Genomic DNA, 27,177 nt, shown 5'->3' with positions numbered 1-27,177 from the left:
TGACTGGAACGAACTGCAAAAGTCACTAAAGCTGGAGACTCTTACCTCCCTCACTAGCACCAGCTGTCAGAGCAGCTCACATATCACTGCACCTGTACATAGCCAATCTGTAAACAGCCCATCTACCTACCTCATCCCCATACTCTTATTTATTTATTTATTTATTTTGCTCCTTTGCACTCCAGTATCTCTACTTGCACATTCATTTTCTGCACATCTACCATTCCAGTGTTTAATTGCTATATTGTAGTTACTTTGCCACCATGGTCTATTTATTGCCTTACCTCATTTGCACTCACTGTATATATACTTTTTGTTTTCTTTTTTTCTACTGTATTATTGACTATGTTTTGTTTATTCCATGTGTAACTCTGTTGTTTTATATGTCGAACTGCTATGCTTTATCTTGGCCAGGTCGCAGTTGCAAATGAGAACTTGTTCTCAACTAGCCTACCTGGTTAAATAAAGATAAAAAAAAATGTATTCATGTGTTCTCATGTTCTGAGCAAGGAACTTAAATGTTAGCTTTTTTACATGACACATATTGCACTTTTACTTTCTTCTCCAACACTGGGTTTTTGCATTATTTAAACCAAATTGAACATGTTTCATTATTTGAGACTAAATAGATTTTATTTATGTATTATATTAAGTTAAAATAAAAGGGTTAATTGTGCATTCAGTATTGTTGTAGTTGTCATTATTGCAAATATATAAAAAAAATCGGCCGATTTTAATCGGTATCAGCTTTTTGGGTCCTCCAATAATCGTTATCAGCGTTGAAAAATCATAATCGGTCGACCTCTAATACACAGTACCAGTCAAACGTTTGGACACCTACTCATTCCAGGGTTTTTCTTTATTTTTACTATTTTCTACATTGTAGAATAATAGTGAATACATAAACTATGAAATAACACATGTGGAATCATGTAGTAACCAAAAAGAGTTAAATATATTTGAGATTTTAGATTCTTCAAAGTAGCCACCCTTTGCCTTGACAGCTTTGCGCACAAAAACAAAGTATTTGGTTGTAATTGTAATGTTGCAGGGTGGCCAACCATCCTCCAGGAGATTCAAGGAGAGCTACTGGGTGTGCAGGCTTTTGCTCTAGCCCTGCTCAAACAAACCTAAAAAAAATCAGCTGCTCAACAGTACCTTGATAAATGGGAAAGGGGGATTCCTAGTCAGTTGTGCGACTGAATGCATTCAACTGAAATGTGTATTTCATTTAACCCATCCCCTCTGAATCAGAGAGGTGCGGGGGGCTGCCAGAATCATCTTCGGCGCCTGACCGGGTGTGTTTAAGCAGGGCTGGATAAAAAGCCTGCAAACCCAGATGGAGGGTTGATGACGGACCACATGTTTTATACAGTAGCCTATCAGGGCAGTATTTTACTTTTGGGGGGGTTAATGGCAGGAGATATAATACATGGGATTAGAGACCAGCAGCCTTCCATTGTCAATACCAGTGATGGTAATGGTTATTTTGTGAAGTGGTTCCTTGCAGCATACAACACAATTTTGTCACCTTTTTGACCGATGGTGTTAAAGACCCTATTTTGGGGGGGAGACAAGTGACTTGAGCTTTCGGACAAGTGGCTAAAAAGGTGAATGTCCACCGCCGCTTTCTTTTTTCCGTCACCTCTGCTATCAATATCTCTCTCTTCCAGAGTTCCAATGTCACGCTAGCCTCACTGCAATCTCTCGGTTTATTCCCAAGTCTCTGTTTCATGCTAGACTTATCTTATGCCAGCCAGCCTTGCACACAAACCCCTCACAATATAGTATCAAATGGATGCCCCTTACCACTCTGAGCACAAGATGTTGAAAATAGATATTTTAAACAAAAACAAAGTATTTTCAATAATATAACAGCACCTGTTTGTCACACACAAATGCACGCTTCACTTGCTCTTCTTTTTTATCTCCAGTATTTTCCACAACTAGTCAAATTTATTCCACACATCTGACTTCCCCTTAACCTCCTGAGCAACCAGTAAACATTCCCCCATTTCGAGTTTATTTGTCACGTCCTCTGCATCCATTTTGCTGTTAGGAGTGCATGAGGTGCATACATGTGTCACGTAAAGAGAGCAAGGGTTGAGGAAATGGGGAATTGTTTTCGTAAACAAATGAGGGATTTCAGTAAGAACTTTTCAGTCAGAAATGGCTTTAATTATGTTGCAGCTTCAGCAACACGAAAAACACAATATTCTGTAGTGATCGCTGCAGCAGGGAGGAGAGGGAGATAACAGGTGTTAGTCACACAGTCACTTGCTGTCATTTGTTTTTTAACACAGCCCAGCATGTCTGAGCCAGGCCCGGCAAAATCAAATCAATTGCGGTCGGACTCCCTCTAGTCATTTGTGTCCTAATTATTTCATCAAACAGTGAGCTTAAAGCAGCAGACAAGCTCAGTGCATATAGATTATTTAATTAAAACACATAGGATGAGTCTATGTATATGGAAAAATATATTTTTTTTCTTAGTCGGACAGCCCTAATGTCTTTTCAACATCTTTTCAATGCTCATAGGGCACAGTGTACGCAATAGCATTGCACCAATCTCAAATGTATCCATTTTCTACACAGCCTTGGCGCTAAACCAACCTCTTGCCCCACAATCTCATCCATATCTCCATTCTGGGGATTCATGCTAGCCTCCCACCACCCTGGTGGATATCTCTAGTCTGTCCCGCCAATCACCTTTTATCTCTACTAGTCTCAACCTGGGTTCGCTGCTATCTCACACACACACACACACGTCTCAGTGTCTGGGCCCCGGCTTGGCGGTGGCACCCAGACCTAACTGTGCTGAGGGGGGATTGTAACACGGCACAGCCCGGTGACTTAGCCGTGTTGTTGTTTATGTGGCGAATGTGTTCAAGAAAGAAACGAGGGCTAAATGGGTAAGCCAGAGCTAAACGAGTAAGAGATTTGGTGGGGGGGGTTAGAGGGGTGAAACGGGGGGTGACATATGTAAATGGCGTTGCCTTGGCAGCACCGAGATAACGAGTGCCATGGTTTATTCATTCGGCGGTGTCTCGCTCTCTCAGCTGCAGATCTAGGCCGATATACACACACACACACACACACACACACACCCATCTCTCTCGACAGATTTAATCTCCTCACATACATTCACTCCCTGTCATCCTCTCCCGACTTCACACACAAACCAGCGTCTGTGTGTGGCGGGCGGCTCATTTGGCGAGTGAGTAAACAAGCGAGAGAACAAGCCCAACCAATCAAGTTGCGTTTCCTGTCAGGAAGTTGAGATTGTTTCGACCAATCACAAAGCCAATGGAGCCTTCCCTGTTCCCGGCACACCTATTAAACGCACCTGTTAAACGGAATTACAGTGCGTTTCCAAAAGAGAGTGGATTCATGTATCATCCTCCTAATTTGCTAATTGTAGCTGTTGGGAGGCTACACTGTGTCGTCATCATGCTCGGCCATGACTCACAAGGGGAAGGATTTCAGCCATGCAAGAAAGATAGCCCCCCCCCATAAGGTCTTAAGGCCCCAGTTTTAAGTTGGTGACTGCATTTTATTGAGAGGCTTAAGGATTCCAAGTTAATTTGTTGGGTCGAGGTAAATTCTTATTGACTGCCCTGAGGAGCCGTAGCAGCAGAAAACTGCCTCTGTCATTAATTTTTTGCCCCCCTTTATCCCCGCCTTCGCAGATAGTTTTATCGCTTTGTCAATATTATTACAGTATTGTACACAGCTGTGATTGCACGGGTCTCCCATCTCCAATTACTCAAGCAAAGAGCAAAATGACCTTTTTAAGAAAACAGATTAAACATCTCAAGGAACGGTGGGGTCTGAAGGGACATACTTTAAAACACACTTTTTGTCGTAATGTTTTTGTATATGGTTGTATTTAACATTTGTGTGACTGTCATTGTCTATCAGTGTGTTGTTACTTGTCGTGTTTTTTGTGGACCCCAGGAAGAGTAGCTGCTGCTACTGCAAAAGCTTATGGGGATCCTAACAAACAAAGACCCCTCCAGTGGTATTATTACTTCCCGTCTCGAGTCGCCTCTGTCGCTTTCTATCTACAACCACCCGAGACTTTTCACATTGTTGCCAAGCCAACGGCCAAGTCACCCTGCCACCTAGTCCACCATCTTAGGGTTCAATAGAGAGCCATAAAACACGGCTGCAAACCTATCTGTTTTACGGAAAGCAATTTAGCCCTTGCTCAAGGGCACAGTGGTAATATCTCTTTCTTGCGTGCCTCAATAACACAGCAGAAGCAAATTGCATCCCCCCTCAGAGAAAGCAACAGGGGAAAATGGCCGGTCCAGTATTGGTGTTTGGATGTGAGCGACTGGTCTATTTGTGTGGGGAATGAAGGAGTGGACTCCTCATTGGAGTGACTGGTGTTTCACTAAAGCATAACTGGTTTGTTCGGGTGTGTGAATTATGTTTTGGGCATAGCTTCTATTTGAATGACTGATGGGTGTCGGACTGTGTTACAGATTTATTTGGACGTCTTGTATGTATGCGGCTCCTGTTCGACGTCTCGCAGTATTACGTGGCTGAAACGTTTTAGAGCGTTGCAAATAGAAATCAAGTAATACGGTTGATATTACCCTGTTGCCATCTGTAGTTTACTAAACCGGATCAGTCGACTACAGGGGTCTCCAACCTTGTTCCTGGAGAGCTGCAGTACCCTCCTGTAGGTTTTCTATCCAACCCCAGTTGTAACTAACCTGATTCAGTTTATCAACTAGCTAATTATTAGAATCGGGTGCGCTAGATTAGGGTTGGAGTGTGAACCTACAGGACGGTCGCATTCCAGGAACTGGGTTACAGAGGCCTGGTTTACTGCATTATACAGCTATCTGCAACATTCTGAATGTTTCAATCTACTGGACACACCTACCACCACCACATTTAATTAATAATATAGACACTAGGGTTATCTGTTTTGAGTGACTGGTGTTTAGTGTCTATATGAATGTTTTGTTGGTTTAACCTCCAACCGTCCGCTCTTGCCCTCAGATCATCCAGGACCGGGTGCTGCAGCAGGAGTCCAGGAGCACCTTGATGTGGAACAGCCACCCCGGGGGGCTCTTCGCCCTGCCACAGTACTCTGCCCACCTGGGAGACTTCCCCTTCTACTACGCCACCCTAGGTGAATACTCCTCTCAATCAACCAACCAACCAATCAATCAATGTGGCCTTTTCACACCAGCAGTTGTCACAGTCCTTTTACAGTTACCCGGTCTAGACCCCAAAGGGCAAGCACAAGCAGAAACGCGTTGGCTAGGAAAAACTCCACTTCTCCATCGCATTCATTGCATGGTAGAACCAGTCGTTCAGTATCTGTGTAACAGCAGTCCTTTATCCAAGAATTCTTGAGCGCTGTTTTAGGGCTACACATGGAAAGTTACCTTGCTCAAAGTTGCCTTACTGGAATATATCAACTCATTATGTGTTTGGTCAAGTAGGACGTACTACGTACATACAATCTTTGTTATGGGTAGAGTCCTTGTGTCTTCTTAAACATCGCTCTTATCCTATAATATATATACTAGCTACTAGCTCCCCTTCAAACATCCTTGAAATGAGAAACCATTGTTTCCAGAATCTTGACCGCCAGCCGTGACAGTCTTAAACAACCTATGTAGCTGACACGCTGTCCCACCTTATCAATTGACTTGTTACAGCGGCTATAACAAACCATTACTCAAAGTACCCTTGATTGATGCTCGCATTAGGCCCACTGACACGCCAAACGGTCAGTCAGTCAGATGTTCGTTTCACTCGGCGAACACACCATATACCACTGCGTGGTTCACCAACACAAACTGTGCCTCTAACAATCTGTGATCTCAAAGGCCTTTTTATGTGTCCCAAATAGCTGCTTGTTCCCTAATATAGTGCACTACTGACCAGAACCCTATTGGCCACCGCTCAAAAGATAGAGTTACACGGAGGAAAATAGCACACTATCTTCATCTAGTCGATGTAGTCGGCTCTCTCAATTCACAACCCCTTTGATCGAGCACCTCGGTGCGAGGCACAGATATTAAAACAATCGCGCAGTGACAAGCATGGATTACCCCGCGGTGAGTTTTATTTGTTTGTCACAGAGCCGACGATTTAAGCATGTGGACGTTTTAAAGAGACCAGGTGGAGGGTGGAGTGTTGGATGCCTAAACGAGACAGATTCTCCTGTATTTTATCTGTGTCGTAAAGACATTGAATCCAATCTGTTATTACGAGGAGCCAATAACTCGACTCTAGTTTGTTTGCCGTAGTTCATCAAAAATGATTTGTGTTGGGGATGTGAATCGTACACCCAGTGGGATCAGTCATTTAATAAGAAGTCTCCTTTCATCTCGTAAACAATGAGGTCATAATCAACTGGTTATGTAAGCATGGTCTATAAGTAAATACTAAAGCATAACCACCGACAACTGCAATGTGAAAACATACAGAGAAGGAACAATTTAGGTCCAGTTTAGTGTGATTTCTCCCAAATGTTTTGTCATTTTTTTAGTTGTCAGATTTTTGCTATGCCTGCGGTAATTGAGGATAATGACTTTGAACAAACTGATGGATATGAAGATATCAAAAGAAATGTCCCTAGAGGAGGCTGAACTTCTGAGAATCACCAATATTTGTGTCTCTTTGTTCAGTTATATAAGACAGATTGACGTCAATATCCTACTTTGTTTGTCTGTGTTCCAGCCGTCCAACTGTAACAAATATTATGTTTGTCTGTATTCTTGGTATCAAACCTCACCAGTGATACTGTACGTTTTGATCTGTGTTATGTTCCAGGTATAAAACCGCACCCCAAGTTCACAGCAGTCATCCATGCAGTCACCCCCCTTGTCTCCCAATCCCAGCCCATCCTCAAGCTGCTGGTGTCTGTTGCCAAATCACAGTACTGTGCACAGGTAAGAAGCCACACACGTGTGTGTGTGTGTGTGTGTGTGTGTGTGTGTGTGTGTGTGTGTGTGTGTGTGTGTGTGTGGCATGTGTGTGGCATGTGTGTGGCATGTGTGTGTGGCATGTGCACATTTCTGTGTGTCCTTTCAATTGTCAACTCTCCCAAAACACAATATTACTCCAACTGTGAGCGTTTTTGCCGAGCCAGTTTTTAAAATGACACTTCTCCAGCACCAATCGAGGACCCAACCTCTCTCTACCATCTCAGAGTTAACTGCTGTGGATTGAATTAGAAAGGTGGGTATGTACCGATCGGGAATCTGTCTCCATGGTACCAACTCCATCTCTCTCTCTGTGTGCGTGCCTGTGGCTGTGCGTGCGTGTCCATCTGAAAGCCCCGTGGCCCAACTGGATACAAGTAGTATTGATCCCTTTGCTGGTTTTAACCAGGGCTGGGGAAATAAACCAAAGTAACCCCCCCCCGATGTACTATAATGTGTTACACACACACACACTCCACCCTAATGCTTCTTAGATGTCTCCCAACGTATAGGGAGGTGTGCAACCCTCCCGTCTATAGAAGTGTTTTGTATTCGACCTTCCAGGCTCCCTGTGCAAAGTGGAGAGCCAGGTACACATTAAATTGATCAACATTTTCTATCATCTCGTTCTCAGCCCACAAAGACTTCCATGTTGAGGGGGCCGGGGAAGTGGACGAGGAGGTGGAGAAAAGAGGGATATAAATAATGAATGGGAGGGAGAGGGAGGGCGGGGGGAGAGAAAATTGGGAGCAAGAAAGCCTTTGAGCCGGCTCTGGCAGAGACATGCATGCAGAGATTGTGGACCTCCTGCTGTGTGTGTGTGCGCTCCACAGTTTTACAGAGGAGTAGTGTGCGTCTGTCGCTCACATCACTGACAGGCACACCTAGACACACTCCCACGGCAACACAAACGGGAACACACTAAACACACATACATACAACCCACTTGAACATGCACACTCTCCCCTCTCTCTCTCACACACCCACCCACCCACCCACCCACCCAGCTGGCAGGTTGACAGAGACACCATCTGCCTGCCAACTTCTGTCATCATCAGGGGAAAGCAGGAATAGATCCATCTAAGAACGGATTCTCACGTTGCTCTGACAGTGTGTCTTAGCACTGTCCATTCAACACATTGCTCATCCCTTTACAAGCCATCATCCATCCAGCCATCGCTCTACCTGTCTCTCTGCCTGTCTCTCTCCCGTACACGTTATCGCCCATGTCAGCTGGAGAAAAACAAAAGCGTGTGTGTGAGAGATGAAGCGCCGCAGAGGGACACACCCGTAATCCCTGTGTAGTCGTACATTCAGGCTTTGTGTTGTCCCTCCATTAAACATGCATGTGGCTGGGTGTCAAAGTCAAGTGGATCGTTAAGGTTAGCTCAAGGTATAATTACATGTTAGGGAAGTCGGTCACAAGGGGCACAGAACACACAGTTCTCATGTAGCCCTCATGTAAAACATGGTCTGAGGCGCTATTGGTGAAAAGGTGAAAAGGGATCCCATTCAACAGACGCTTTGGCACTCAGTTCAATTTAACTGTGGTGTGTTTGGATGGATTGAAATGTCAGTTTTGAATTAGATAATGAGAAATGTAGAAGACGTACGATAGGGGAATGTGGTTAATAAATACAAATGCAAATGAAGTGTAATTTTAGAGCATCATATCTGTGATTCTCATGAGATCTCTCTCTCCTCCTGCTCTGTCTCCCTCTTTCTCCCTCTCCCCCTCCCTCCACCTTTACCCCTCCTATCTTCTCAATCACTGTCTCCTCTCTTTATCTCGTCTGTCTTTCTCTCTCCCCAACTCTTCTCTCCCCCCATCTCTCTCTCATCTGTCTCAGATCATTGTGCTGTGGAACTGTGACAAGCCTCTCCCTGCTAAGCACCGCTGGCCTGCCACCTCTGTGCCCGTCATTGTCATCGAGGGAGAAAACAAGGTGAGCTGGGCCATTTTGGTTTCTCTATGCCCCCAAGCTTCGTTCAATGCCATAATTTTGGCGTGTCTATGCTTTGATCGTCTGAGAACTTGACCAGAGTTTATAAACCCAGAGGCCCAACATCGCAATACTTCCGGGAACGCTTCGCGAAGAAGACTCGACAGACAAGACCGGGGTTTGTGGTTTTGGAAGTCAATGAGAGATGTGAAAAATGATTCCTTGGTAGTTTATTTTCTCTATTTCTAAAGACACAACCTAGATTCAATGTCTTAAAGGTGCTGCACATAGAATTTATCCCCTGTGTAGAAGCTACAGTGCCTTGCAAAAGTATTCATCCCCCTTGGCGTTTTTCCTATTTTGTTGCATTACAACCTCTAATTTAAATAGATTTTTATTTGGATTTCATGTAATGGACATACACAAAATAGTCAAAAATTGGTGAAGTGAAATGAAAAAAAATTACTTGTTTCAAAAGATTCGAAAAAATAAAAAACAGAAAACTGGCTCAGTTGGTAGAGCATGGTGTTTGCAACGCCAGCATGGCGTGTGCAACGCCAGGGTTGTGGGTTCGATTTCCACAGGGGGCCAGTACAATTTTTTTTTTTAAATGCATGAAATGTATGTATTCACTACTGTAAGTCGCTCTGGATAAGAGCGTCTGCTAAATGACTAAAATGTCAAATGTAAATGATGGTGTGCGCATATGTATTCACCCCCTTTGCTATGAAGCTCCTAAATAAGATCTGGTCCAACCAATTACCTTCAGAAGTCACCTAATTTGTTAGATTGCACACAGGTGGGATTTATTTAAGTGTCACATGATCTCAGTATATATACACCTGTTCTGAAAGGCCCCAGAGTCTGCAACACCACTAAGCAAGGGGCACACCAAGCAAGTGGCACCATGAAGACCAAGGAGCTCTCTAAACAGGTCAGGGACAAAGTTGTGGAGAAGTACAGATCAGGGTTGGGTTATAAAAAAAATATCCGAAACTTTGAACATCCCACGGAGCATCATTTTAAATACATTATTAAAAAATTTCAAGAATATGGCACCACAACAAACCTGCCAAGAGGGCCACCCACCAAAACTCACGGACCAGGCAAGGAGGGCATTAATCAGAGATGCAACAAAGAGACCAAAGATAACCCTGAAGGAGCTGCAAAGCTCCACAGCAGAGATCGGAGTATCTGTCCATAGGACCACTTTAAGCCGTACACTCCACAGAGCTGTGCGTTATGGAAGAGAGGCCAGAAAAAAGCAATTGCTTAAAGAAAAAAATTAACAAACACGTTTGGTGTTCGCCAAAAGGCATGTGGAAGACTCCCCAAACATATGGAAGAAGGTACTCTAGTCAGATGAGACTAAAATGTAGCTTTTTGACCATCAAGGAAAACGCTATGTCTGGCGCAAACCCAACACCTCTCATCACCCTGAGAACACCATCCTCACAGTGAAGCGTGGTGGCAGCATCATGCTGTGGGGATGTTTTTAATCGGCAGGGACTGGGAAACTGGTCAGAATAGAAGGAATGATGAATGGCGCTAAATACAGGGAAATTCTTCAGGGAAACCTGTTCATCTTCCAGAGATTTGAGACCGGGACAGAGGTTCACCTTCCAGCAGGACAATGACCCTATGCATACTGCTAAAGCAAAACTCAAGTGGTTTAAGGGGAAACATTTAAATGTCTTGGAATGGCCTAGTCAAAGCCTAGACCTCAATCCAATTGAGAATCTGTGGTATGACTTAAAGATTGCTGTACCCCAGCGGAACCCATCCAACTTGAAGGAGCTGGAGCAGTTTTGCCTTGAAGAATGGGCAAAAATCACAGTGGCTAGATGTGCCAAGCTTATAGAGACATACCCCAAGAGACTTGCAGCTGTAATTGCAACAAAAGGTGGCTCTACAAAGTATTGACTTTGGGGGGTGAACAGTTATGCATGCTCAAGTTTTTTGTTTTATTTCACAATAAATATTTTTGCATCTTCGAAGTGGTGTTGTTGTGTAAATCAAACGATACAAACCCCCCAAAAAATCTATTTTAATTCCAGGTTGTAAGGCACCAAAATAGGACAAATGCCAAGGGGGTGAATACTTTCGCAAGCCACTGTAGGTGAATTGCAACAGCACTAGGCTGCGTTCAAAACAAATCTCTCCCTCCCCCACATCCCAGCCAATCGCAGCACTGGTGGGTAAGTAATACTGTGAAACACCATCTTTCCACTATAACTGCAGATATATTATGGACATTTTCTTAAATTACAATGCAAAAATAAAAATACATTCTATGTGTAGCACTTTTAAGTAGCTGAACATGTTAATACTCCAACCTCGTGAAATCGACAAACTGACACGTCTTCATTTAGTCAAAATCAACCTTATATTGAAGGAGCGCCTTCGATTTTGACTGCATGCACATGTGAGGTTCGGTGCGACACAATCGTTATACCTGATGGCGTGTTTCCGCGCATGAGCTTAACTAGCTAACATCGCCATGACATGGCCATAAAGTGTGATCAGGGATTTCTATTGGAAAAGCAGTTTCTAGGCATCTTCATACTAAACCATCCTTGCCCTTGGAGCTGCATAATGCATATGCATAAAATAGCAGATGTCATAAGCTGACAGCTGACTTTGCAATTCCAGGACATAAACCATTGTTTAGGTAAAGTAGGTAGTTGAGGAAATGTCCTCTAAAAATCTGTTAGGAGATTATCTTGACAACGCTTTGTAGTCTGTCAGTGTTCCCAAGGGGGTTCGACTAAAGTGTCTTGGTGTCTCTCTGCCCTCATCGTGAGAGGTCAAAGTTGACACAGGAAGTGTGATCTGAGTCGGTAGTTTGAAAGGCTGAAGTGGGGTGTTAGTCAGGCTCACTCAAATACCACAACCTTTGTTGAGCTGTCAATCAAATTGACTGGTTTCTCTCACTCATCAGTCCCAATGGAGCGGGTGGGGTTTTGATTTCTCTCCACATCTCTGGTTTTCTTACGCTGTCAATCACAGAGGGAGCGTTGTCTTTGACTGTGGGTCGGCGACAACGGACGGAGTTGAGTACCACCCAGGTCTGTGGTTTGTTACGCTTGCGGCGGGCTCGTTGTTTACTGTGGCGGGCCCAGCCAAACGTGGCACGCCTCTCTGAGCCACCAGCCCAGTAGTGGGTAGTATGAGCACAGAAGGAGAGGAGCTATTCCTGGCCTCTCTGGGCTGGCATGGTGGCCATGCGCCCACTGCTTTACAACGTTTCAATTTAAGGCCCAGCGAGCCACCAAGCAATGTTATTGTGGTTTACACAACACATTTTGTTTGCCCTTTCTCTCACTCTGTCTTTGTGTGTCTCTCTCTCTTGCAGTCTTTCTTTACCCTCTCTCGCTATATGTCACTGTTTTTCTCTTTCCAACTTTCCTACCCTCTTTCTCTCTTCCCATCTCCCTCCTTTCTTCATCTCCCTCTCTCTCTCTTGCTCTCTGAGGAGTGTCGGAGGCTGATTCCTCCCTCTAAGAGCTTACATTCCTAGTGCGTACGAGCCCTCCCAGGAGAAAGTGTCACACTTCTAACGTTACAAACCATCTGTGATGGGAACACAAGTCTCATCCTCAATCCCCCCCACTCTTTCGCTCTCTTTACTCTCTTTTTCCACCACGTCAGTGGGAATGCAAAAAAAACGGAACGGAGGGGACGGATTATTTTTTTTTTGGGGCCTGTCTGAGCGACTAAAACGTGGCAAAACGTGGCTTGGAATTGTAGACATTTTGAGACAGTTGTGTTATCAAGTTGTACTTCTCGCCACATACAGTTCCACAGCACACAGTGATCTGATGAGTCATTTGGCTTAGGGTGCCAAGATGTGTTCCGTTTAGGGCACTTTGTGGCAGCGGTCGGTGGGTATGACGTGTTAAGAAGCCACCTGTGTATTTCTGACACATCAGCCTCTGTTCTCGAGCCTCTCTACCCAACGCTTTATGCATTATACACACACACTCCCAACACACACACACTATGCTTTATATAAAAGGCAACTTTTCGAAAGAACAGGGATTCTTGGAATGACCGACCTTCAGGGCTGAGTCTTTCTCCAGAAAAAAGGTTATGAGGAAGTGGGTGGCTGTTACAGTGTTTGAAAGGGGGGGTAGTGTGTGCGTGAAGCACGCGTTTGTAGCGTGTGCGGTTCTCTGGCTGAAAGTGAGTTTGTGAGGCTGTGTGTATGTGTGGGAGGTATTTCATTTCTAGTGAATATACAGTACCAGTCAAAAGTTTAGACACCTAGTCATTCAAGGGTTTTTCTTTATTTTTACTATTTTCTACATTGTAGAATAATAGTGACATCAAAACTATGAAATAACACGTATGGAATCATGTAGTAACCAAAAAATTGTTAAACAAATCAAGATTATATTTGAGGTTCTTAAAAGTAGCCACCCTTTGCCTTGATGACAGCTTTGCACACTCTTGGCATTCTCTCAACCAGCTTCATGAGGTCGTCACCTGGAATGCATTTCAAATAAACAGGTGTTCCTTGTTAAAAGTTAATTTGTGAAATTTCTTTCCTTAATACGTTTGAGCCCATCAGTTGTGTTGTGACAAGGTAGGGGTGGTATACAGAAGATATACCTATTTGGTGAAAGACCAAGTCCATATTATGGCAAGAACAGCTCAAACAAGCAAAAAGAAATGACAGTCCATCATTACTTTAAGACACGAAGGTCAGTCAATGTGGAACATTTCTTCAAGTGCAGACGCAAAAACCATCAAGCGCTATGATGAAACTGGCTCTCATGAGGACCGCCACAGGAAAGGAAGACCCAGAGTTACCTCTGCTGCAGAGGATATGTTCATTTGAGTTACCAGCCTCAGAAATTGCAGCCCAAATAAATGCTTCATAGAGTTCAAGTAACAGACACATCTCAACATCAACTGTTCAGAGGAGACTGCGTCAATCAGGCATTCATGGTTGAATTACTGCAAAGAAACCACTACTTAAGGACACCAATATATAAGAAGAGGCTTGATTGGGCCAAGAAACACAAGCAATGGACATTAGACCGGTGGAAATCTGTCCTTTGGTATAATGACAAAAAAATTTAGGTCTTTGCTTCCAACCGCGGAGTAGGTGAACGTATGATCTCCACATGTGTGGTTCCCACCATGAAGCATGGAGGAGGAGGTGTGATGCATGGAGGAGGGGGTGCTTTGCTGGTGACACTGTCTGTGATTTAGAATTCAAGGTACACTTAACCAGTATGGCTACCACAGTTGTATTTGCATCCCACTCTTGCACTGGGCTGTTATAATATATAATAATATATGCCATTTAGCGGATGCTTTTATTCAAAGCAACTTAGTCATGCGTGCATACATTTTACATACGGGTGGTTCCGGGAATCAAACCCTCTTTCCTGGTGTTGCAACTGCCATGCTCTACCAACTGAACTACTGAGGACAGTGTGCTGACCCTGTGTGCTCTCTGTCTCCCTTTGCAGGTGATGAGCAGTCGCTTCCTGCCCTACGAGACCATTGTCACCGACGCTGTGCTCAGTCTGGATGAGGATACGGTGCTCTCGACCACAGAGGTTAGTGTTCCTCCACACATCACTAAGGATACTGCCTACTACTATGTTGGAATGGGGGACTACTTTCTTTCTAGATCGCTGGTACTCTCCCTTGCTTTTCTACCCTTGAACTCTTTGCTTTTCTAAACTCACCTCACTCCACCTCATGCTGCTGTTCTTTTTTTTTGTGGCCACTCTCTCCCCATGTAGCTCCCCAGTCTATCCCCCTTTCCCCCTTCTCTCTTTCACTCCTCTCTCTCCAAATCAAGCTTTATTTGTCACATGCGCCGAATACAACAGGTATTCGGCGCATGTGAACCGCTTACTTACAAGCCCTTAACCAACAGTGAGGTTCAAGAAAGAGTTTACATTTTTTGCCAACTAAAGTAAAAAAATATTAAAAAAGTAACAATAATAATAACGAGGCTATATACAGGGGGTACAGGTACCGAGTCAATGTGTGGAACTACAGGTTAGTTGAGGTAATTTGTACATGTAGGTAGGGGTGAAGTGACTATGCATAGACAATAAACAGCAAGTAGCAGCAGTGTAAAAAATGGGGGGTGTCAATGTAAATAGTCTAGGTGGCCATTTTGATTCATTGTTCAGCAGTCTTATGGCTTGGGGTAGAAGCTGTTAAAGAGCCTTTTGAACTCTTTACTTGGTGCTCCGGTACCACTTGCCGTGCGGTAGCAGAGAGAACAGTCTATGACTTGGGTGACTGGAGTCGTTGACAATTTTTTGGGCTTTCATCTGATACACCTAGGATAGAGGTCCTGGATGGCAGGAAGCTTGGCCCCAGGGATGTACTGGGTCATACGCACTACCCTCTGTAGCGCCTTACGGTCAGATGCCGAGCAGTTGCCATACCAGGCGGTGATGCAACCGGTCAGGATGCTCTCGATGGTACAGCTGTAGGTGTCGTCATGCACTCTTCACGACTGTCTTGGTGTGTTTGGACCATGATAGTTTGTTGGTGATGTGGACACCAAGGAATTTAACTCTCGACTCCGCTCCACTACAGCCCCGTCGATGTTAATGGGGGCCTGTTCGGCCTGCCTTTTCCTGTAGTCCACGATCAGCTCCTTTGTCTTGCTCACGTTGAGGGAGAGGTTGTTGCCCTGGCACCACACTGCCAGGTCTCTGACCTGCTCCCTATAGGCTGTCTCATCGTTGTCAGTGATCAGGCCTACCGCTGTTGTGTCGTCAGCAAACTCCATCTTTCCCTGCCGGTCTCTGTATCTTTCCCCTACATCTCTCAGTCCATCTCTCAACCCTCTTTCTCTTTGCCTCCCTCTCAGTGTAGTGGCATCCAGACTAATGGGGCCTCAGCTCAGCTCTGTTTTTGTTCTGCTTATAGGGTTAATGATGTCACCATTGGCGTGACTCCAGGGCCCTCAGTGCTTTGTGTGGTGCTGCATCAGCACAAGGACCAGTAGTATAGTGCTATTTTTTGGGGGTGCGGGAGTGCAACACAAAAAATATGTAAATTACATAATTTCCTCCAAGTTTGTACCGACAGATGTAGCCAATTGAATAGCCTATCATTTATAGAATGTGCATAAAATGCATCCTCCAATTGCAAAGTCTGCCTATGACCACACACATTGTCTAAAGCACATTTCCCATTTTTAATACCTTCAAACACCAAGTTAGGCATAGCAGGCTACCTAATTTCAAAATAGGCAATGATATTTCTTCCCGGGGAAACGTCCAAACTTCATCTCCATGCCAATCATTTGATTCAGCTTAATTAGTTTCATGAATTACTGTTTGGTGAGCGAATTAGAGCAGATGGTGTTAACAAACTATTAGCCTTTCTTGTATTCTGTTTCAACCAAAGCATAAATCCTGCCCTCTCTGAGTTTTGTTGCTTGATTTAAAAAGAAAAATACTATTCTGCTTCAGCTAACCATCCTAACATATAATTAGAGAGGAGGTGATTGTGGTGTAACAGTAGCGTTATAGTCCTATGCTATTATATTAGGTTCTGTTATGTAACATGCACATTAATCATTATATGGTCTTGTAAGACATTGATTCAGCTTTGATCCCACTTTACTAAACGAGCGCCATTGTGGGACATGATCATGTTCTATTTGTAACAATAATAAGTGTTCAGTATTACTGTTAGGCGTAGAATAACGGATCGAGATGAGACATTTTAAGTGGCGCAGAAAGGACAGCGCCAGGATCGCGCAATGATGTTAAAGAAGTTAAGTGGTGCTGAAGGCTAGCTCTGCCATTCAGCCAGTTCAGGAACAAACAACAATCATTTGCGGTATAGCCTAACAGGACTGCTTTATTGCGAGTAGGCATTTCATTGTTTTGTGTAGCTTCCACGCAATAGAGGGAGCACCACACGCCTGACAGGGACCATGGCTGGCTGGCAGGTTGGCCCTATGAGAGTACAGAGGTAGGGAGAGAGCAGAATGAAAGTATAGAGCGCTCCAAGCCTCCCTCTCTCACTGCTTCGCTCTGTGTCACTTTTGTCCCACATGCAACTTTCTCTTCCTCCCGCTGTTATATACTGTAGTACGTAGCGGTCTCCCCTTTTCTCTCACATTTTATCTCTAGCGGCTTCTCCATTGCGCTCTTTCTCTATCCTCCTATCCCTCCCACTCCTTACGCTTTTCTCAATTTCTTGCTCCTCCCCATCTTTCTCTACATCGCTCTCTGTCTAATTGTCATCTCTAATCACATTGTGATCCCCTGCATATCGAGGAGCTCACCATTGTGGCTTTTTAAATGGAGGTGCTGTTTAATTTCTCTTTCCTGGGGTGGCTTTTCTCTTCATTCCTCGAGCACAGAGTTTGGCATAACACCATGAGAACACAGATGTTGCCGAGACGAGGTTTTGAGTGGGAGCCCATAAAGGCTGTTTTTTTGTGGCGACCATGTGGTTGCGTTATTACACACTCTTAATTTAGTCTCTGGTGGAGGCACTGCAGTCGTCCAAAATGGCACCCTATTCCTTACATAGAGCACTACTTTTGACGGCAAAAGTAGTGCACTATGTTGGGAGTAGGGTGTCATTTGGGACGGAGGCTCTGTTTCTCTGGCAGCTGCTGGAACCAGCCAGACTCCGTCTGATGTTTTCTCTAATTATTTGTTTAAATGCTTTGATCAGCCAGTGAGAGGTCAGCCAACTGCAGAGGGCTTTTGAAAACACTTTTTTGTAATGTCTGTTTGTGTTATGAGTTGTAATTGTGTGTGCGCGCATCTGTCTATGCACATGCACATGGAGAGAATGTGCATTCATTATGTATAAATGTGTGTCGAAGGGATACGTCAGGATTTTGCCAATACGGCGCTTTATCTACTTTCCCAAATGCAGATGAACTCGTGGATACCATTCTTACGTCTACGTGCAGTTTGAAGGATGTTGCTAACTAGTGCAATTACTAACTAGCATCAGCGCAATGACTTCAAGTCTATGGTATCTGCTAGCAAGTCATTGCGCTAACGCTAGTTAGCATTGACTCGTGAAACTCCCGCTAACTTCTTTCATACTGAACACAGACATTAAAATGGTATCCACAAGTGCATCTGACTCTTGGGAAGTAGATACAGGGTCTCATTGCCAAAATCCCTAAGTATCCCTTTAATAACCTGACGCTTTGGCTTCCTCCTCAGGTGGACTTTGCCTTCACGGTGTGGCAGAGCTTTCCAGAGAGGTTGGTGGGCTACCCGGCCCGGAGCCACTTCTGGGACAGTAACAAGGAGCGCTGGGGCTACACTTCCAAGTGGACCAATGACTACTCCATGGTGCTGACCGGAGCTGCCATCTACCACAGGTACAGAAAGCTACATTACAAGCTCTGGGGTGAATTCCCTTAGGTATAGATCTAGGATAAGCTTCATCTCCCCAAATCCTTAGCTTAACCATTAGTAGGGAAATGCAAAACTTACCCAAGATCAGTGTCTAGGGGCAACTTCACCCTACTATACAGTACAACACTACCAGCAGTGGTTGACTTGGACTGAAATACATTGGCTTGCAAGGGAGGGTATTCACCCCCCTTGGAATGTTCCTGTTTTGTTACCATACAACCTGGAATGAAAATGTATTTTTGGGGGGTTTGTATCATTTGATTTACACAACATGCCTACCACTTTGAAGATGCAAAATATTTTGGGGGGGTGAAAGAAACAAGAAATAACTTACGCGTGCATAACTATTCACCCCCCAAAAGTCAATACTTTGTAGAGCCACCTTTTGCAGCAATTACAGTTGCAAGTCCCTTGGGGTATGTCTCTATAAGCTTGGCACATTTAGCCACTGGGATTTTTGCCCATTCTTCAAGGCAAAACTGCTCCAGCTCCTTCAAGTTGGATGGGTTCCGCTGGTGTACAGCAATCTTTAAGTCATACCACAGATTCTCAATTGGATTGAGGTCTGGGCTTTGACCTAGGCCATTCCAAGACATTTAAATGTTTCCCCTTAAACCACTCGAGTGTTGCTTTAGCAGTATGCATAGCGTCATTGTCCTGCTGGAAGGTGAACCTCTGTCCCAGTCTCAAATCTCTGGAAGACAAACAGGTTTCCGTCAAGAATTTCCATGTATTTAGCGCCATCCATCATTCCTTCATTTCTGACCAGTTTCCCAGTCCCTGCCGATGAAAAACATCCCCGCAGCATAATGCTGCCACCACCATGCTTCACTGTGAGGGTGGTGTTCTCGGGGTGATGAGAGGTGTTGGGTTTGCGCCAGACATTTTCCTTGATGACCAAAAAGCTAAATTTTTGTCTAATCTGACCAGAATTCCTTCTTTCATATGTTTGGGGAGTCTCCCACATGCCTTTTGGCGAGCACCAAACGTGTTTGCTTATTTTCTTTTCTTTAAGAAATTGCTTTTTTCTGGCCACTCTTCCGTAAAGCCCAGCTCTGTGGAGTGTACAGCTTAAATTGGTTCCATGGGCAGATACTCTGATCTCCGCTGTGGAGCTTTGCAGCTCCTTCAGGGTTATCTTTGGTCTCTTTGTTGCCTCTCTGATTAATGCCCTCCTGTCTGGTCCGTGAGTTTTGCTGTGCGGCCCTCTCTTGGCAGGTTTGTTGTGATGCCATATTCTTTACATTTTTTAATAATGTATTTAATGGTGCTCCGTGGGATGTTTAAAGTTTCATATTTTTATATATAACCCAACCCTGATCTGTACATCTCCACAACTTTGGCCTTGGCCTTTTTGGAGAGCTCCTTGGTCTTCATGGTGCCGCTTGCTTAGTGGTCCCCTTGCTTAGTGGTGTTGCAGACTCTGGGGCCTTTCGGAACAGGTGTGTATATATACTGAGATCATGTGACGCTTAGATTGCACACAGGTGGAATTTATTGAACAAATTATATGACTTCTGAAGGTAATTGGTTGGACCAGATCTTATTTAGGGGTAGTCATAGCGAAGGGAGTGAATACATATGCACGCGCCACTTTTCTGTTTTTTATTTTTTAAACAAGGTATTTTTTTCATTTCACCAATTTGGACTATTTTGTGTGTGTCCATTACATGAAATCCAAATAAAAATCCATTTAAATTACAGGTTGTAATGCAACAAAATAGGAAAAACGCCAAGGGGGTGAATACTTTTGCGAGGCACTGTAGGTGCCAGTACTTATTTTGGATGCCGGTACTGTTTGTATTTCAGTGCAGGAACTTCACAATACCTTGGAGCTAATATTCTATAAGAGGTAAAGGAAGTCAAGCAGTAGAGAATTTGAGGTGCCAGTACTTGGGTCCAGTGAGCTCCTGCTCAAGTCAAAGCACTGACTACCAGTGGAGGCTGGTGGAGGAAGAAATCAGAGGACGGGCTCATTGTAATGGCATGAATGGAAAGGTATCAAACACTATTGAAAGTGACATCAGCCTCTACTGAACACTACTGTAGGAAGTAGCCTGAGGCTACATACGTCAGTCATGTTAAGTAGAGCATGTTGGATCCTATCCCAACCCTCATTACATTGTCTTTTTCATACAGTTGTTCAACAAAGACTCAATTCAGCACTGTCTATAAAACTGACATTGAACTGCTTGATTAGCGTTGATTAACTCAAAGAAATCGATCCAAACTCGATCTTGAGTACGCCGTCACAGATCTTTCCAAACACTTCCAAATCCCCCTCTCGACTCTTCTTCTTCTTCCCCTCCAGATATTACCACTTCCTGTTCACTAATGTTTTCTTCCTCCTCAGATATTACCACTTCCTTTACACAAACTTCCTGCCTGCCAGCCTGAAGGGCATGGTGGACCAGCTGGCCAACTGTGAGGACATCCTCATGAACTTCCTGGTGTCAGCCGTCACCAAGCTGCCGCCCATCAAGGTCACCCAGAAGAAGCAGTACAAAGAGACCATGATGGGACAGGTATATATTATAAACCGGGTAGTTTGGGTATTGGATGCTGATTGGCTGAAACAGCATTTCAGCCGTGTGTATATCAGACAATATACTTACGGGTACGACGCAAAAATATTGGTTTACGGTTCAATACATTTTTACTGTTCTAATTACGTTGGTAAACAAAAAGGTAATGGGTTCGCACTCAAGAAGATGTCGCATAAAGCTTACTGCCCTTCGTGCCTTCTCCCATACCCTATAATTCTGTATTTCTTTGTGACTAATATACAGGTAGACCAGAAAAGCCATGTCCCTGATTGGTAGATGAGTGGCAACCCTGATTAGAAGCACCTGCTGCTCATCAGTTGTTCTTCACAAATGCAGTTTTGAATTGAAATAAAATTGTACCTACACACTGAAAAAGGCTATAAAGCTGAAACGTCTGTGTACAGACGCAGTGACCATTATTTAAAAAATCTAATAAGGAAGTAAGCTTTCTGCGACGTCTTTTTGAGTGCGAACCCATTACACCTTTTTGTTTGTCTGAACTTACGGGTTATACGCACCAGACAAGCTTCTGGGTGAGCACGATGGTTGATTACTAATCATGTTGGTAACCAGTTTAAAATACCAATAAGGCCCGAGGGGGTGTGGTAAATGGCAAATATACCATGGCTAAGAGCTGTTCTTAAGCAAGACACAATGCGGAGTGCCTGGATATAGCAGTTAGTCATGATATGTTGGACATATACCACAAACCCCCATGTGGCGTATTGCTATTTTAAACTTGTTACCAACATGATTAGTAATCAACCATCGTGCTCTCCCAGAAGTTTGTCTGGTGCATATAACCTGCAAATTCAGATTATAAACTGAGTAGGTTCTAGCCCTGGATGCTGATTGGCTGAAAGCCGTGGTACACTACATGGACAAAAGTATGTGGACACCTGCTCGCTAAACATCTGTTTCCAAAATCATGGGCATTAATACGGAGTTGGTCCCCCCTTTGGTGCTATAACAGCCTCCACTCTTCTGGGAAGGCTTTCCCTTTCTGTGCGCTTGTGTGGCCTACCACTTCGCGGCTGAGCCGCTGTTGCTCCTACACGTTTCCACTTCACGATAACAGCACTTACAGTTGACCGGGGCAGCTCTAGCAGGGCAGAAATTTGACAAATGACTTGTTTGAAAGGTGGCATCCTATGACAGTGCCTATGAAATTCATGCTTACATATGTTTGAGCTGCTTTTGAAGCAAAAGTCGAATTGAAAACATTATTGCCGTTTGTTGAATTCAATTTTCATTATAGCAAGCTAGTGCTGATGGTTTGGTTAGTTGAAGTTAAAGGGCATTTCAACCAAATTTGAAAGCACAATACCAGTGTCAGCATATGTGGAAAAAGTTCCACCTGATGACGTCAAAAAATAAAACTGTTTAAAAACAGTGATTTCCAAGCGGTGACGTGGGGAGCAAGAAAATGGCCCTCCCTTGGGCTAGAAACCTGTTGCCTGTTTAGAAAAGGGAAAGCAGCACAAGAATATGACCCTTGTTCAAAAAATTATTTGTTTTCAAAGAAACTGCTGTTGTAGTTACTGAGATGAGTCCCAGCTTTCTGTGAGTATATACAGTTCCTTCAGGAGGAAATATGTGCTTAACAAGTCCCAACTTGCATGGACTCCCTCTGTGCAATAATAGTGTTTAACATGATTTTTTTTAATGACTACCTTGTCTCTGTACCCCAAACATACAATTATCTGTTGCGACCACAAAGACTAGTGAGGTTTTCCAGTGCCTCGCAAAAAAGGGCACCTATTGGTAGATGTGGAAAGCATTTTTTTTAAAGCAGACATTGAATATCTATTTGAGCATGGTGAAGTTATTAATTCGATTTTGGATGGTGTATCAAAACACGCAAGATGCAGGTGTCCTTTGTAACTGAAAAGCCAGAAAGAAATCAGATAATTCTGCATCCTATTTTGACAGGTTGCACATCAAAATATCACTTGTGCTTTTCTTGAATATGTTAGATGAATTGGCTTTCTTTTTAATCATAGTTCATCTCAGTTGTCTTACTTGGCACTGGAAAACAATGGTCTAGAGCCCTGCCACTAATGTAAAGTAACTGTCTATAAAAAAATATATATTGTTGATAGAGCAAAATAGTTACATTTATGGCAATATGATTTTTTCTCCATATTGCCCAGATCTAGCACCTCCCCCCAAAATAATGTATAGCTGATTTATTGTTATTGCAAAAAATGTCAATTTATCACAATATGGATTTTTGTCTATATCGCCCAGCTTTAGTCCCCACCATTTTGAGAAACCCTGGCATTATTTAGTGTCATCACATGCTGCTGTGATCTAACAATAACTTATCTTCCATTTTTCTCTCTCCTCCCGCCGTGCAGTCGTCGCGGGCGTCGCGCTGGGCCGACCCGGACCACTTCGCCCAGCGGCAGACGTGCATGAACAAGTTCGCCAGCTGGTTTGGCGGCATGCCCCTGGTCCACTCCCAAATGAGGCTGGACCCGGTGCTGTTCAAGGACCAGGTCTCCATCCTACGCAAGAAATACAGGGACATCGAGAGGCTCTGACAGGACGTGCACCCCCTGCCAGAGAGGCCGGGGGAGGCGGTAGCCGAAGGAGGACCACGACAGTGGCAGTAGGACAGTCAGCCACCTGGAGCCCAATCCAAGGCGGCGCTACAGCTCCGTCTTCCACTCAGCACATTGCCAATGACCACAGCAGCGCCAGGACTTGACGAGCGAAATGGTGTCTGGAGAACTATGCGTATACACACAAAGAATATACAGATCTATAGTATGTTCACATAAACACACACAGACACTACTGACGAGACTCTTGAGTAGAATATTTTTTTTTGTATGAATGCCACGAAGGAGCGAATTACGACAGACTTTCCTGTGACTCTCTGCACATGTGCAGGATGGTAGAGGAAGGGAGGTGTCCAACATGGCAACCCAACCTCAGATCAGATCCGCCCCGGGCTGGTAACCTAGACTCAATGCAACCCCACCTTGACTCCTTCATGACCTCCCTATGTCTGCATCAGGACCCCTGAGACACTCACCACCAGCCCCTGCTCTGGACCCTGGGAAACCATGTTCCTCCATTACTTTTCTAACCATACTTCCCTCCCATATGTACACTGGTTTGAAGCCTTGGGGTCTTATCTTCCTAAGAATTGTCCCCGGATTAAATGAAATACAACATTTGGTAGTAAAGGTCGAGAAAAGTTGAGTCAAAGCTTTCCCCCTTTATATTTTTGTTATTCTTTTACTGGAAGGATGGTTTAAAAGCCACCATTTTCAAATGGTGCCACTTGTATTGCCATGAGGCAGTCACAAACCCACTATATGCTCAGTCTTTGATTTTCTGATAGATTTCTATTTCTGTCTGTTTCTCTGATTTATCACAATGATAAGCCAGAAGCATATCACATTTGAAATGTACCCTTTTTCCTTCAAAACTCTAAAAAGCAGTTTCACTTTTCTTCTCGTTTTCCCCCTCGGAAGCTCAGCGCCGGTGTGTGTACAGAGGCTGAAAGTAGGCTCATCCCACCATAAGCCCAAGCGGAGTACTTTCCCTCCGTCGGAATGAGCAACATGAACATTTCTGGATGAAATAGAGCAGAACACTGCCTTCTAAACCAAACCCTTTTCACGCATTTATTTCCCCTTTATTGTTTATGAGCAATACCGTGGCAGAAGGAGTGCATGCTAAATTTAGACCCTGCTTCATTTCCACAGGGGTGTTACAGGTTTCAGTGACTCGTCTGTTGTGCCATGTCCCCGAAACGCACATTAGGGCTGCCTTTTTAAAATTGCTTATTGCACATATTTTCCGTAAATCGATATCGAAAGCAGGAGAAGATGATATCTGGTGGAAATGCCCTCTGTAATATTCGTTGTTCTTCCTAGATTCCCTCATAATGATGTTGGTGTAATACAAGCCTCAAAGCCATTCGACAGACATAGCCATCTCCTACACCATTTGTCAGAGGACATATGTTTTGTGTTTAATTAGAGAAAGACATTTCATTTGAAGTGTTGGTTTCCCTGGGGAGCAGCCCTTGATGAAACCGTCTGTCTCTATATTTCCCATCACGTCTGACTCTGCTCTGGATGCAGTGACCCAGAACCTTGGCCCTTTGGCTCTAGGCGTACAGTGAAAAGACAACCAGCTCCCCCTCACCTAGCCTTGTCATTGTGATGTTCTTCATTACCCTCTCTGTTCATCATTTCTGTTGCTCCTAGTTTTCCTGTGATGCTGTTGTACTCACAATAGGCTCATCCCAGCTCAACTACATTTGTCCTGACACATTTTTGTATTGTGGTCAAATAGGAAAAACCTCTCTACTTTCTTTTATTGATAATTTAAGGAAATAGCTTTGAGATGTGGAAGCTCATGACTTTATAGTGAAATCTTATTGTGAACAGGCTTTAGTCCTTGTACCACACACAGAGCCCTGCTAGTTCACTCGAACAGGTACTTGAATGTCTGAAGACTTGAAGGAGCGTAGTGTGCTTGAGTGGCCTTTTATTGTGAAGGTGACTGAACTTAAAGGGCCAGTTTCCCGGACATGGATGAAACCTAGTCCTGGACCCCAACAACAATTCTCAATGGAGATGTCCATTGAAAGTGCATTCGTGTTCAGAACTAGGCGGCATCTGGCTCCGAGAAACCGGCCCATAGTGTATCAGCTGTGAGCCAAAGCTCAACTATCAGTTTTTTTCTACCCCCTTCGTCGTATCTGCGTCATTTCTGATTGAGGTTGTTGTAGACTCTTTTTCACAGTGATTTTGTGGTTTTCATCTTCCATATCAGGATACAATCAATGGAGTTCAGTGTCCACACATGGCCAATGAGTTGATATTGTGTCATTGGTGGGCCTGGCCCATCTACTCTCGTCATTTTCACAATGTCATATGTGATATTATCAGCATAACACTTAATACTACAGTACAGTTAGATTTAGTACAGTTTCAAAGCTGGTATATTGTCAATATATTGTTTTTTCACAAAATGTTTGCATTTCATTTTTATTTTCTTTCTGGCAATGTACTCGGGAGGAGTTTGGAATGAACTTGTATGACTTGATATTGGCCAAGAGAGATTTACGTTGTATTTTGATGTTGACTTACAGCAAGCCTTGGATCTCTTGGCACTAGACATGCATCTCAATGATTATGAAAAACGTTGGCCTGCATCTGGTCCCCTTTTTGAAGTTCAGTAAACCATCTTTGTATCAAGCCTTTTTCTATCTAGAATTGTCTGAACGAACTTGTTATATCTCAAGAGCGAAAGTCCCCAGCCTTGCACATTGACTTCACGAGCGAAACCGGAGACAAACATTTCTGTACATATACATGTATATTTATTTTCATATGTGAGCAAAACCAGACTCTGTATAGTATGAAATGACAGGATTTCTTGGCTGAAGGAATAGTTGAGCAAAAAAAATTAATCTGATTTTGTAAAATATACATTTCTTTAAGCCTTGTGCTTTGGGTCAGATTGACCCGCACAGTGTAAACACTCGACAGTCAAATAATCAAGTAAAAAACAGCTAAAAACCTTTGTCTTGTCAGACCTTTCAGAAAGAAGAAATACAAGAAGATTTGATTACATTGAAATACTATTTGTTAAATATATTTGTCACAAACAAGCATGTTCTGTTTCCCCACGTACGTTTTTTATTTTGTATTTCCCAGTAACAGTAATACTTAGGTGTGATTTGACCCCATTGGTCAAAATTATCCCACATGTTTAACACAATGTACGTGTGTGCTTTCTGCAGATGTACAGTTGAAGTCGGAAGTTTACATACACCTTAGCCAAATACATTTAAACTCAGTTTTTCAAAATTCCTGACAGTTAATCCTAGTAAAAATTCCCTGTCTTAGGTCAGTTAGGATCACCACTTTATTTTAAGAATGGGAAATGTCAAAATAATAGTAGAGGATGATTTATTTCATCACATTCCCAGTGGGTCTGAAGTTTACATACACTCAATTAGTATTTGGTAGCATTGCCTTTAAATTGTTTAACTTGGGTGAAACGTTTCAGGTAGCCTTCCACAAGATTCCCACAATAAATTGGGTGAATTCTGGCCCATTCCTCCTGACAGAGCTGGTGTAACTAAGTCAGGTTTGTAGGCCTCCTTGCTCGCACATGCTTTTTCAGTTCAGCCCACACATTTTCTATGGGATTGAGGTCAGGGCTTTGTGATAACCACTCCAATACCATGACTTTGTTGTCCTTAAGCCATTTTGCCACAATTTTGGAAGTATGCTTGGGGTCATTGTCCATTTGGAAGACCCATTTGCGACCAAGCTTTAACTTCCTGACTGTCTTGAGATGTTGCTTCAAT

General features: G+C 43.7%; 1 protein-coding gene across 1 annotated transcript in view; it reads left to right on the top strand.

Moving 5' to 3' along the window:
• LOC106570050 (exostosin-1b) overlaps positions 1 to 26,470 on the top strand; it is a 110,741-nt gene extending 84,271 nt beyond the window's left edge. Inside the window, exons 5-11 of the mRNA XM_014141986.2 lie at positions 5,017 to 5,149; positions 6,805 to 6,923; positions 8,807 to 8,902; positions 14,383 to 14,472; positions 18,088 to 18,248; positions 20,639 to 20,810; positions 23,192 to 26,470. Coding sequence (XP_013997461.1) covers positions 5,017 to 5,149; positions 6,805 to 6,923; positions 8,807 to 8,902; positions 14,383 to 14,472; positions 18,088 to 18,248; positions 20,639 to 20,810; positions 23,192 to 23,377 — 957 coding nt within the window. The 3' untranslated portion in view covers positions 23,378 to 26,470. The remainder of the gene's footprint in view (positions 1 to 5,016; positions 5,150 to 6,804; positions 6,924 to 8,806; positions 8,903 to 14,382; positions 14,473 to 18,087; positions 18,249 to 20,638; positions 20,811 to 23,191) is intronic.
• The last annotated feature ends 707 nt before the right edge of the window (positions 26,471 to 27,177 follow it).

The sequence above is a fragment of the Salmo salar genome, chromosome ssa14, assembly GCF_905237065.1.
Source record: "Salmo salar chromosome ssa14, Ssal_v3.1, whole genome shotgun sequence".
In the NCBI taxonomy this organism is placed as follows: domain Eukaryota; kingdom Metazoa; phylum Chordata; class Actinopteri; order Salmoniformes; family Salmonidae; genus Salmo; species Salmo salar.
Note: the sequence above shows the minus strand (reverse complement) of the source record. Positions and strands in the feature narration are given on the sequence as shown.